The sequence below is a fragment of the Sphaeramia orbicularis genome, chromosome 3, assembly GCF_902148855.1.
Source record: "Sphaeramia orbicularis chromosome 3, fSphaOr1.1, whole genome shotgun sequence".
NCBI lineage: Eukaryota > Metazoa > Chordata > Actinopteri > Kurtiformes > Apogonidae > Sphaeramia > Sphaeramia orbicularis.
In genome coordinates, this window is record NC_043959.1 from 43,598,268 (window position 1) to 43,612,811 (window position 14,544).

Here is a 14,544-nt window from a genome sequence, read left to right on the forward strand (position 1 = left end):
AGTATAGCAACAACACAAAACCTTCACATGCTCAGCTTCAGTATATCCTTATGTTTTTCCTTCTGCTTACTTAATAAAAAAAATGGCTTATTGTAATCAGCCACAAAGAAACTGAAAACGGAGGATAAAAAACACAAGATTTTCAGTAAAAAAGAAAAAAAAAAAAATCAACATCCTTTTGTGTCCTCATGATCTTTTCTCTTGCATCTAAAATCAATAAGAAGTTTCGTGAAGGAGAGACGCCAACTCAGTGTCGCAGAATTTGACAAACAGCTGTTCTTTACAGCTTCTGCAGCGTACATGATAAAAAAAGGCTGATGATAAGACCCGTCCCAGAGATAAACTAGTCCGGATAAACACAGTTTTAAATCATCAGCCATGTACTACAACTCAGAATAGTCGCAAAATGTGTTGTGTAAAGCAGAGGAAAGAAGTTTGCCTCTAAGTTTTTGACAATTTCAAAGATCTTCATACCAAGAGATTTTCAAGCTGCATGGTCTTACTATGTGTGGTCTTATTAACGTTTGGAACTGGGGTTCATTTAATGAGGTCAGCAGAGAGAAGGAAAAGCTGCAGATACACACATCCATAATCTGTTCAACACAAATACAGTCCTCTAAAGTTTAGTGGTAGAACAACACTGACACAAAGTACTGTTATAACCGTGAAATCGTCTGGCATATCTAATGCTTACTCAGACCAAAAGCTCTAATCTTAGCATAAAGCAGGAGTGTCAAAAACACAGCCCGCAGTAATTTGTAAAGCATGTGTGCAAATGAGAAGCTGAGGCATAATATTGTTATAACTGCACATATTTTTCTTCAGAAAATTCAGGTCGTTCATGGTTGTTCAGGCTATTCACATATTTGGGGAAAGGACAATTTGTAAACATAAACTTTGTCATGTAATTTTACTTTTTTTTTGTGCTAAAACACAGACATAAATGTGGAGTTGTCATTATTTATAGATTATTATGCTATCGTTTTACTGGGCTGAACTGTATGAGATCAAACTGGGCTGTATGTGGGCCTTGACCTAAGATGAGTTTGATATCCCTGACATACAATCTGTCACTGGAAACATCAGGATTAGTAAATAACATTTTAACTGAGATATACAGGGTGGGGAAGCAAAATTTACAATGAACATTTAGTTGTTGTTTCTCAGGAGGCACTACGTCAATTGTTTTGAAACCAAACATATATTGATGTCATAATCATACCTAACACTATTATCCATACCTTTTCAGAAACTTTTGCCCATATGAGTAATCAGGAAAGCAAACGTCAAAGAGTGTGTGATTTGCTGAATGCACTCGTCACACCTAAGGAGATTTCAAAAATAGTTGGAGTGTCCATAAAGACTGTTTATAATGGAAAGAAGAGAATGACTATGAGCAAAACTATTACGAGAAAGTCTGGAAGATACTATTAAAGAAGAATGGGAGAAATTGTCACCCGAATATTTGAGGAACACTTGCGCAAGTTTCAGGAAGCGTGTGAAGGCAGTTATTGAGAAAGAAGGAGGACACAGAAAAAAAAACATTTTCTATGATGTAAATTTTCTTGTGGCAAATAAATTCTCATGACTTTCAATAAACTAATTGGTCATACACCGTCTTTCAATCCCTGCCTCAAAATATTGTAAATTTTGCTTCCCCACCCTGTATGTCTTTGCTGATCATGAACCCAGAGTTATATGATCAGATTATGGTCTGACCTTTGATAAAACCAGATAAACCATACAATACCAGTCTTACCACACAAACAGTCTTCAGTGTTCCTTTAACTCTGACTCCTCAAACATTCAGTGAATAAAACTAATTTTTCACATTAGATCAGAATGTCCTGTGTGGTATTACTGCATCAAAGAGTCCATATATTTGCCAATGTAATTTGATGCCTAAAAGACCCTTGAGGCAGAGATAGAAAAAAAAATCATCCTACTGTACCAAGACTCTGGGAAAGTAGTATTCTGATATATCTGATTGGAGATTTTTTTTAACCTTCATTCATTACTCCATTATCAAATTAAATATTATCTTGTTCCAAAACAGTTTGCATTGATCAAACTGAAGGCCGGGTCAGTGGTATCCTGTTGTACAGACGGGTGGTGCAGACATAATTTATCTGTCAGTGATGTAAATACATTAAAGGGGAGTGGTAAAAGAGACTTGGGAAATAATAAATAATAAACCACCTCCATTCATCATGTGCTATAAGTTAGTTAGTTTAATCAATCAGCAGTTCAGTGCAGTTGTAGTACTTTAAAATATTGTTTGTCTTCTTTATTTCATCCGGAGAACAAACACAGCCTTATTTATTCTCTACAAAGTCAGGTTCATAATCCCATTCACAGACGTAGTTACTGTAGCTCAAACTAATAAGTGATCAGGCTGAAGTGCAGAAGAGATATCTTTTGGGTGGAGAAGTCTCACTGAACACCACCCTGAGTTGAAAATACAAGCAATGCATAAGAAATACCTGAGTATCATGTTAGTACTTGGTGGCATTTCTACAGTATCACGTCTTGAGTATAAAATAACATAAAGATCATGCTTGAACTTGATTATTGTGTTATGCAATGTTGTCTACAGTGAATAGGTAACTTAAAGGAGTGATATTTTGCTTTTTTACCTCCGCCAAGGAACGGCAGAGGTTACGTTTTCATTGGGGTTTGTGTGTTTGTTTGTCTGTTAGCAAGATAACTCAAAAAGTTATGGACGGATTGTGATGAAATTTTCAAGAAATGTTAATACTGGCACAAGGAACTAATGATTACATTTTGGTGATGATCGGGGGGTGGGACGGGGGTGGGGCAGGTTTTTTTGTTTGTTTGTTTGTCTGTTAGCAAGATAACTTAAAAAAGTTATGGAAGTATTTTGATGAAATTTTCAAGAAATGTTGATATTGGCACAAGGAACAAATGATTACATTTTGGTGGTGATCCCGGGTGGTGGTGGGGGGTTGCCTTGGCGGAGATCTGTGCTCTCCAAGTGCTTTTCTGGTTTTAAACAGAAATATGCATTTCTAAACATTTCCTTGTGGTCTACATAAACTGTAAATGCTCTGCTTGGGTCTGAATTCTTCATTAATTCAACTCCACAGGTCCATCGTCAACCCTATTTCTGAGTAAAGACACCAGAAAGGTCATTTTGAGCGCTGGCCCTTTAAATGCAAATGAGCCACTTTATACCCCACCCCCTCCAAGTTGTTGGCTGTGCTGCTCTGTCCCGTTCAACCAACAACTGAACATTTTAGGGAATCGGCTCAAAGTTTGGACATATTTTCAGTATGGACTACAACCGCTGTTGCTGACAAACAATTATGTCGTACTCTGAGAAACTGTCATCGGAAGTCTTGACCTTATATGTGCAAATGTCATGACGTAACTAGTTATAGACATAACAAATTAAGCAGGAATTAAAACGGGTTGTAGAAATTCCCTAAATTTTTTCCTAAATGAATATAAAGATAGCTTTGCAGCACCTGGAGGGTTCAAATTCAAACTTTTTGAACTATTAGGGTCCCCAAATAGACAAATAAATGTACCAAAGACTAATAAAAGTGGGTTTAGCAAAATATGACCCCTTTAAGGACTCTGTTACTGTCTTCTCTAACAATGGAAACAGGATTAATGATAATCTCCGGTGTTTCTGTGTGGATTTACATCTTGTAAACACTGTAGACCAAAGTGAGTGCATTTTGTCAATATATGTGAGCACATTTAAAGGTTTCATTTATATAGAACTAAGTTAATATATTTATTGTAGGTACTTGTACTCAAACCCAGACCAGTTTTAATGAATTACAAGGACAGAATGTTTAAAATAATTCTGGAGAAGATAAGGCACACAGTTAAATTAGGCAAATAGGATGAGGAGATCAGAAGAAGTGTGTGTTAAAAACCAGCAGGAAGCAGCTTTTATCCCTGTTGACTGTGAGCTGGAAAAACAGGATGATATTCTTTTATGTCTCTGCCATATTTCTCAGACCAGATAAACATTTGTCAGCACAAGTTAATTAATCAGGACTGTAGCTGTTCTTGAAGCAAATACACCACTCTGATAATGATCATAATCTTATTTTATGTCTGTTTGTCTTATCCTGTCTGTACGTCTTTGAAGATGTTTTGTCGCTTTTCTGACAGAGGAACATTTACAAGGTTCCCACTCTTTCCCTGAAATTATTTTCCAGGATATTTTTCAGCTGCTACAGAGACAAGTTATGACATCATACACGAATCCATTCCCCCTCATTCTTTGGAAGTGTTCTTTTCTACAGTTGTAACTTACATTTACCCAGATTGTTTCTATGTTTATTACTCAGACATTTGATGTGCAGTCTATGGCTATAATTTATCTATCTGTGGGTGTGTTTGCATGATTGTATGATACATTTGTCATAATTATTTTTCATAGATAAACTATGACAAATGTATCACAGAATAATGCAAACACACCCACAGATAACAGCGTAGCACTTCACTGGCATGACAAACTGGAGTTACAATGTTCAATTGGGCAATTCTCAACTCAACTTCCTCTTCTCTTGTAGTTTCTCCCCTGCACTTCCTCTAAAAATATTTGCATATTTTCAGTAAATCACTGAAAAACAATTTCCTTTGTTTCATCTCAGTTTAGGCACACAAGGTCACAAGGCAGGGGGAAGATAAATCATTTTCAACTTAACCGTTTCCAGGACATTTGACCTTTTTTCTCATTTTCCATATGTTTTCCATGACTGGAAAAATTGGTTAATCATTTTCTAGGTTTTCCAGGTTTTCCAGGATGCGTGGGAACGCTGATGTAGTGACCGAACAGCTACACTACTACACCATCTGACCTCTCTTCAGTTTTCACAGCAACAAAAGTCACTGTCCGGCACAGATAAATCAGTGGTTACCTTCCTTTGTCCTGTCAAGTGATTGTGCTGTCTGACCTCTGTTGACCTATCCTCATAAAGCGAACATACAGTTTCAGCCACAGTGACCCATAATAACTGAAATAATCATGGATAAACGTTAGATTCACAAACCTGATCCATCGGGGATTGAGCGCACAAATGTTGGCAGCATCTTCAGTGCAGCGGTGGGGTTCGTATCGCGTCCAAGTCCTTTGGCCAACTCCCTGCGAAACCTCTGCATGATGTCCAGTAACGTTTCATCAGAGAAACGCATGGAGTACAGGTACTTATCGATCTGAAATACAACACATGGGGGGGGGGGGAAGCATCAATCACTCCTTCTAAGCCTCCACTGGTCATTTCTATTAATACACTCACACATATTGACACATATAGAAACTCTTCTGGCTACTTTAATGACACCTCTTGTTTAAAAATAATCCACTTTGAACAGAACCGACACCAGACACACTGAACTTATGTTAACACCAATTTTCTGTCTTTTCCAGACAAATGAAACACAATTTAATGACTCCCTCATGGCATGTTTTACAAATACAATTCTAAAAAGTTGGGACCTTGTGTAAAATGTAAGTAAAAGCAGAATACAATGTTTGCCAATTTCATAAACCCTTATGTTATTCACAGTAAAACAGAAACCGCATCAAAATGTTTACACACTGACAAAAAATAAAGTAGATGTTGATTTTAAATGGCAGTAAAACCTCTTCAAAATGTTGGGATCAGGGTAACAAAAGGCTTGAAAAGTAAATGGTTAAACCACTCATCTAACTGTCCCCTCCCTTTACAGTGTTAGAACGGTTTACAACCCAACATCATCGAAGCAAAGGACAGATCTCTATACTTTGATATATTCTCCTCTCATTCAAAGAGTCATCCAATTCAATAAGGAGATCATGGAGTGATGATTTACAGGAATATGTGTTGGATGGTGAATGGAGTCAAATATGCTCAAAGACCCAGAGTCTGAAAATTAACTCTAGACTTAAGTTAATACAAGATAATTGGATAATGAGGACCTATATTACCCCAAAACTGAATAAATTTAATCCAGACATTCCAGACACTTGTGTAAAATGTCAGACTCATAAAGGCACCCTGTTCCATTGTATCTGGGAATGTGAGAAAATGCAAAAAAGTTTGGAAAGAGATATTATATATAATTTCCCAGATAATTTCCATACCCATTCCTGTCTCTCCCAGATTCTGTATCTTAGGCCTCTACCCTGATAATCTTTCCCTAAAATCGCATGAAATCAAATTGATAAATCTTTGCTTTGCCCATTCAAAACGTCTCATTGCCATGTACTGGAAGAATATATTATGTCCCCCCATTAGTCACTGGCTTAAAGAAATATCTTCATGTCTAGCATTAGAGAAGCTGACTCATAGTCTTAAACATAAGCTTGATGAATTTTATCAAATTTAGGGCCTTTTCTTAAAGTTTCTCTAAAACACTGATCTGAAACATCCTTGACCCTGTAACTACCTCCTAACGCACCCTGTCATGGCACTCAGTGTTAATTTGAATAACTCAGTAGTTTTTGTGCTATAAATGTATCTGCCATTGGGTGTATTGCAATAACACCTGTATGCCATGCTCTACACTGGCTCTGTAATCCCTTGAGTAGCGTTGAGCTCCTGTCTGGACACACTTTATTGGTATTGCACTATGTATTTAATTTTGTAACTTTTTGTATACTTATGTTCTTTATTTTTACTTATTTATGCATTTACTTTCTCCTTTTTGTAAACCTTGATAGATGAGATGTGGGGTGGGGGTTTGGGACTGCGTTTACTATAGTTCATATTTTATGTCTATGTTCACTTTGTATCTATGCACTGTGATTCAAAATTCAAATAAATACATGTTAAAAAAAAAAAAAAAGTAAAAGGTTACAAAAATAACACAGTCTGGGGAATAATTTTACAGCTAATTAGTTTAAGTGGCAACAACAATTTCACAGCACATCAATGTACACAGTGAAACCAGGAAGTAGCCTTATCCAGACCTGTGATTAAAAAAGAAATAAAAAAGGGTGCTCCTTGTGAGTGTATTATGAGTGTGACACTGATGGGGCTGCCCAGAATTTGTTAGTCACAAACTGGGTCTCTGGTCACCACAGGGAAAACAGTCATGGGTAAAGCAGAGCTTGTCACGTACACAATAACATGATCCGTCACTTTGGTGAAAAACTGCCAACGCAGATACACAACAGCCTCTGCTGTGTGAAACAGGATGTTGAATAGTTCTGGTGAAATCCTGTGTTGCGTCACACCATATGAAGAGCTGTTTTTACGATTTGAGAATGTGACCACACCATTAAACACACTTAACTCAGGCTTAATATCACTTTCATTATAACTTGCTCTATAAAAAATCTGAAGTAGAGCAGGATTAACTTTCCCTGTATTGATAACTGGATTATCATTAACATGTTTCATGACACAATATGTAAGAAATGTTTAAAATACACATTTGTGGAGTCTTCCAAGGTCAGACACATGAAATAAGTACTACGTGCAAACAATACTGGTATGTACTGTGATGTCATTTATGGCCCAGTGTTATGAGTTACTGTGTATTCCATCAACTGGAATGTTGTAACTTCCTGTCTCACTGGCCATACATGAACTGAATTTCCTCTCAGGCCTCGCCTTTATGGACGTGCTCAGCACAATGCCAGTTTGGGTGTGAGTGTGGTTACAGGAAGGAATTTACATCTGTTGGCCACATGAATGGACACAACATTAAATGTAAATGACTGCTGACACATCCAGCATTTCTAACTAGTGGGTTCCAGCCCAAAGGGGAACTGATGGGTTTGACCTTCTGCTGTTAAGGGTCATGATGCTTTTTGTTGCATTTTGGCACCATATAAATGAAATAAAGACTGGATTAACTAAAGGTGCGGTTAAGTTTCTCTAAAGAAAGCCCTGGCCAGTGGTTACTGTAAGTATTCTATAGGTGCTACATTCCTTATATTATGTCTAAATGTGGACTTCATTAGCACATGCTCTAGTCATATGAGTTGAAGACACAGCCCCTCAGCTACATTCAACTCTGTGAAAAGCATCAGTAATGTTGGCCTGCAGGATGGTGCCACAACACACACTTTAGCCTGAACTGCATCTTAACCCTTTCATGCACACTGGTCACTACAGTGGACAGCTATTCTACAGCTGTTCTCCTGTATATTCATGGATTTTTATTTTTTTTTTACACTTATTTTTATTAAAGTTTGAAGACACTACATGTCTTTTCTGACATGAATTGGTAACATTATGTAGATCTCTCCTGACCATAAACCCCCAGAATCACAAGCCCTCCCCATAGTTTTCTCACAATTTATCAGTAAATACATGTTTCTGTGCGTCAAAAATTAAACGTGTGGTGTCCAGCTGAGTGGACATTTTTGCAACTTCATGAAAAATAGGTTCATAAGATTTTTTTTTTCATTATTATTTATTTTTATATATATTTTTTTTTATTCTTTAAAATTATTTTTATTCTATTTATTTTTCAGAAGAAAAATTTCAATCGCATTGTTTTTTTCATGCCTAAAGGGGAATAAAAACACTCAGGAAAAAATTTTGATTAAGGTTCTCATAATTCGTGCACGAAAGGGTTAAAGTGACAAGTCCATGATTAAAGACACATGGTGTAAATGCAGTGACTTGTTACTGGAAAAACCTCCCCTTCACAACTACAGTCGGCGTCTGTTATTTCACTTACACTTAGTTACACCATAAACACACAACCAACAGAAAGCACTGCTATCCTTACCACTCTTGACCACATAAAACTATAAAAAATACAACTCAGCACATATACACCTCAGGGACATTAAAACATAAATATTACAAAAGAGGTGTTGTTGATTCTTCACCGTATGGACCTTAAAGTCAGCTTGGTGGTTTCTAATAAACATGTAGCATCAATTTCTTCTTCACTCAGATATTTTTATCACAGGTCATGTTCACCACTCTCACTGCTGGTTCCTGTAAATAGTCTCCATTCAGGTTTGATATCACCAACAGTTTCCACTTCTGCCAACACTACAAACTGCTACAGCCTGCCAGCGTCTGCTTCCTTTTACTCCTCACTGCTCTTAAAGGAAATATTCTTCCACTTTCACTAACAAGCTTCTCACAGTTCTGACTTTTTAATCAATGTTACAGATGATATTTCACCCACAATACTGATCTGGTCTGTGTATTCATTTTAGGATGTGTGTTCTAATTGAAAAGGTCATTTAAGACAGGTTAAGAAATGAATGTCCTGATCAGCTCATTGAATAAGAATGTAAACCTAATAATGTGCTTCCTGTCTGTCTTATGGCAATGTCCACATTTCGTCATTCAGTCCCTGCAGCTAGGATTGAAATTACCACCTCTGTACTATGACTCAGCACTCTGCAGGTCTGCACGTAGCTCAGGTGTTTTTTGCAGCAGGGCATCTCTCATCATATTTCTTCTGTCAACTCTTATACATGACATGAATACAGGAAAATCTGTGCATGAAAAATAATACAGATGCAAACTACTGGAAAAACTGCAATGTCTTTTTCCAGTGATATATAAAAAAAATGAAGGTATATTCACAAGATAAACTGAGACGGTCTCTCTTGGAAAGAAATAATGAATCGATGATGACTGGTTGGATTTTATAGGGAAGTGCATGCACATAGGAAATAAGTATACTAAAAAAAACATACAAATGGTTTTAGTCAGATGTGTATCATCATCTTCCTCAGTCAGTTTTTCAGATTTTTCAGGGAACACAAAAAATGATGTGATGAAGTGCAGTCCCAGACATTGATTACCATTCAATATCATATGTTTTATATATATATTATAATATATATCATATATTTTTTGTGTTTTGAGCAGGACTGTTTAGAATTTATTTTGACATGGTAAGATGTGTATAGGTACTTTGAGGAACAGACAAGAGACTTTGTGGTCAGTAGAAAAAGATGGGGTAAGGAGGCGAGAGTATATAAGATGTACTTCATCCCACTCCTTTTCAAATGTTTTTTATACATTTTTTTTTATTTTCCCTGATGTTTTGTGGGTTTTTTAAATTCAAAATAAATAAAATTAAAAATTTAACGCGGAAATTCTTACATACAGTGAATTTTCCTTTCCCTTTTATCGTTTTTCTTGTGTTCCTTGCAAATTTTCAGGTTGCATTTGATTCACTGTATGTGAGAATATGATGACAATGCTAAAAGAAAATACTGTGCAGCCCTGGAAATACTCCCTTCTTTTCATATCTACATTCACATCTTTTGACCAAAATAGGAGTTTCCAGTTTCCACTAGTCGTGACTTCAGTGACATTATCCAGTGAGGTGACATCTGTGCTGTGTGTGTCTCTAAAGGCCATGTTTTCTCCTCAACACACCTCTGACACACAACTCTCTCTGTCCCTGAGGCTACATTTGAGGAAAGGATCACACAAACTCCTTCCCTCCCCTCCTCTCTCCTTCTCTTTCTCCTTACTGTTTGCATTCCTCCTCTTAACAATGCCCGGCTCTCCTTGTCACCAATGACGTGGTCCAGGGAAGCACTGAAACCTGACTCTTTTGAGAGTGCACACACAGCCTCACCATGTGGAAAAATACAGTCCTCTGCACTGCCCTCTCTGGCGCTTCCCGTCTTCTACCTCACAAAAACATTCACTGAAACATCGCTTTGGATGCCTGCATCCAAGGACACTGCAGTGGATTTAGCAGAGTGGAGATGCATGGAAAGTGCAGATTCCCAGGGCATGTCTGAACAAATAAATGTGGCGTAATCTGCATGCTTCAGAGAACATTCACTTTCAATAGATTTTGTGTACTTCAGAAGAGAAAAACCAAGCCCTGCTCTAAAATCTACACAACAGCCATACATACACCTGACACTGTGTGTGAGTGTGCGAGTGTATTTGTGTGTAAGCCCTCTCCTCCTGTCACCTATGGTCACATGGTTCAAAGCTGGCCTATTTTAGGGAGGCGCACAGAGGAAGAGAGTAGGAGTAAAGAGAGAGGGAGATGCTTTGTATTACACCAGATCCTGGTCACTGATAAATGCCTTTCACCTTTACAGAATGTAATTTGACTTTGATAAAGCAGACACACCTGAGAATACAAGCTTTGTGTGTGTTGTTTAAATAAAAGGCTCCTCAGAGAGAGAGAGAAAAAAAAAAAAAGAACAGAGGCACAAAGACAGCACAGAGAGAAGGAGGAAGTGGGTTACAGTAATAAGTTTTTCTATTTATACAGAAATGCATGATGCATAATCTGCAGTTTATAATGAGCCTGACATCATCACTAAGCGACCTTAAAGGGACCTGGTCTGATGGATGTCATCATTGGCCACATGTTACGAAACTGCCCCGAGTTTCTTCCAAATACATAAAAGGTAAAAATATGATGTCTAAAATGATCCAAGCATCTAAATGGGAAGAAAATGCCACATAAGTTCTTGTTCGCTGGTCTGAAGCTCCGCACACTTTCTAAATGTACTGCACCGTATTAGTTTACAGTTTGTGTGTGTTTCCTGGTAACACTACTTTATGACACAATAAATCAGGTGTTACTTGAAGAAGTCAGGAAGGACTGAGAAACTGGAAAAGCTATAAAAATGCTCCTTTAATGGCGAGAAAAACTGGTCCAGTCAGTTTTCGACTGAGCGTTGGACTATGGGGGCTGCTCAGCTGAGAAGTTATGAAAGACACACATTCATGGTGTTCTCCTCATGACATTGCTCTCATCTTTCACCTCCTAACTTCATGGTGAATCATACTTTAACACGTGCTGTTAACATTACAGGGGATAGATTCATTTTCTCTGAGATTTAGTCAGCATCATATAAGGTAATAAAATGTGTCACCTCTTAGCTCACTTTCCTCAGTCTACTCCCTTTAACCCTTAAAGGGGAAATGAAAGTGTAGAGTTTTAACAAAGAAACCAATGACCCCTAAAACAATCCTGCTCCTATGTGTTAACTTTGACATTCTCATCCCTTTGCTCATCTGCCTCTGACTCCTCTCGTCCTCCCCCCACCTCTCAACACTTACATCACAGCTTTAATCACACATCCTTGTGGAACACGTCTTACTACAAAAACACACCCATGTGCAGTCTGTCACGTCGCACTGAGTTAGGTTAACTTATATCCTACAGTAAATAAAACAAAAATCTCTGCTGCCATGGCATGACCGCATCAAATACTGTCACAACACAAAGCTTTTTTTCCCACTTCCTTAAAAGTGAGTTTGTAAAAGTGATGGACAAACTCAGTGACCTCTACATCACATGCTTTCCTCTCCTGGTCTTCCTCACTCACATGACTTTAAATATCAGAAATAGAGTTTGAGGAAACATAAAACACTCACCTTTTTAACCTGGTCATCCTTTAGTTCAGTGAAGTAGTAGGCTAGTAACTGGGCTGCAATCATTCTGCTCCTGTTTCTCTATCACACACACACATACAGACTCATACAAATTTACACACTATGCCTCTGTCACCCAAACACACGGCCTGATGGGTAAAAAGACACCACAAAAATGTAAAAAAAAAAAAAAAAAATGTAAAAAAAAAAAAAGTATCTACTCTGGCTCTACTTGGTGCATAAACTCTGTCACACGGTGTAAGATATCCTGTGTCCAATCCTGTGTGGTTTAAAATAGACAGAGCTGCTTCATGTGCGGCTAAGACTTTAGTGCTCACTGCTACAGCTCTTCCTCCTTCGTGCATGTGAGTGAAGCCAGGAAGCATGAGTGAGACAGCAAGTTTAGCTGCAGGAGGCAGAGACACAGTGAGGGAGGCGGGTAGAGCCAGAATGTGAGCCCTGCCCACTGTCTGACAGCTCATTGGTTACACAGTGAGAGTGTCCTGGGGGGGGGTAAGCGCCACATCCTCTTTTCTGGGATTGGCTGGTGTGCTCACGCCTCAGAGGAAAACCCAGTGATGGAGGAGGCAGAGAGGGACTGACTAATTGGGAGGGAGGCCAAAAGGAGGAGGGAGGGAGGGTGAGGAGGGGATATGAGTTTTACTGGTTTAAGGAGGTGATGAAATTACATAGAACACAGCATGAGTCAATGAGACAAAGGAAGTGTTGGGTTAGAGAGCCGTCTTACACTTCATTCAGGAGTCAGCTGGTTCAGACAGCTGGGAGGGAGAGGAGGGATATTAATTAACAGATTAAGATTGACGAAGAGTAGTGAAAGGGGTAAGGGGTTAGGAACACAGCACACAGCAGTTAGTGTTACCTGTAGGGTTTATATACTGGTATGTTAAATAAGTTCGCTCATTGAGGTAGAGCATTTTAGCTTTTACATTGCACTTTTGATTTCAGTGTTATTTTTACAAAGTTTAATGAGTGCATAAGTAGGATTAGTCTTATTATTACAATGGGGATTTGATCAGTTTGACTTACATTTGTTTAGTTTTAGTGTTTTGTTAGTGTTTTAGTTCGATGGGACCTATCATTTATAGAAACTGTAAAAGGTTTGATCTACAGGGTGGGGAAGCAAAACTTACAATGAACATTTAGTTGTTGTTTCTCAGCAGGCACTACGTCAATTGTTTTGAAACCAAACATATATTGATGTCATAATCATACCTAACACTATTATCCATACCTTTTCAGAAACTTTTGCCCGTATGAGTAATCAGGAAAGCAAACGTCAAAGAGTGTGTGATTTGCTGAATGCACTCGTCACACCAAAGGAGATTTGAAAAATAGTTGGAGTGTCGATAAAGACGGTTTATAATGTAAAGAAGAGAATGACTATGAGCAAAACTATTACTAGAAAGTCTGGAAGATACTATTAAAGAAGAATGGGAGAAGTTGTCACCCGAATATTTGAGGAACACTTGTGCAAGTTTCAGGAAGTGTGTGAAGGCAGTTATTGAGAAAGAAGGAGGACACATAGAATAAAAACATTTTCTATTATGTAAATTTTCTTGTGGCAAATAAATTCTCATGACTTTCAATAAACTAATTGGTCATACACTGTCTTTCAATCCCTGCCTCAAAATATTGTAAATTTTGCTTCCCCACCCTGTACAAACCATTATAAAGATTAAGATCTCATATTGTACAAATCCATTGTACTATTGTGTACCGAGCCATTAACACTGAGGGAAAAATAAAAACTGATTTTTGCTATTATTATATTTGCAGTTATTTTAGTCTTCATGTCATTTTTCATTTGATATCAATTTAACCCTTTCACGCATAGTGGTCACTACAGTGGACAGGTACTCTACAGCTTTAATCTTGTATATTCATGGGTTTTGTTGTTTTAGTTCCATATCAACCAACACAGTGGACACTTATGCATCATCTCATAAACTGAAATTCATACCATTATTGTAACTTTGCTGCTCTTGGTTGGTTCTTGAGTGGAAATCAATTGTTAATATTTATTTTTTGCATATTATCTCCATAAAGTGAGTAATAACTAGTATTAGAATATGTTAAAATGTGAGAAAACATCAGATTAGCTGCATTAAACATGGTTTCATTTCACTGTTTTCATATCACTTTATGATATTGGGTTTTAAATACATGTTTCTTTGCTTCAAAAATAAAATTCATGGTGTAGCTGAGTGGACATTTC

General features: G+C 37.6%; 1 protein-coding gene across 1 annotated transcript in view; it reads right to left on the reverse strand.

Annotated features, from left to right (window-relative positions):
• hk1 (hexokinase 1) overlaps positions 1 to 12,713 on the reverse strand; it is a 29,991-nt gene extending 17,278 nt beyond the window's left edge. The window contains exons 1-2 of the mRNA XM_030162910.1: positions 12,312 to 12,713; positions 5,037 to 5,199 (exon numbers count right to left, since the gene is read on the reverse strand). Coding sequence (XP_030018770.1) covers positions 5,037 to 5,199; positions 12,312 to 12,374 — 226 coding nt within the window. The 5' untranslated portion in view covers positions 12,375 to 12,713. The remainder of the gene's footprint in view (positions 1 to 5,036; positions 5,200 to 12,311) is intronic.
• Positions 12,714 to 14,544: the final 1,831 nt, after the last annotated feature.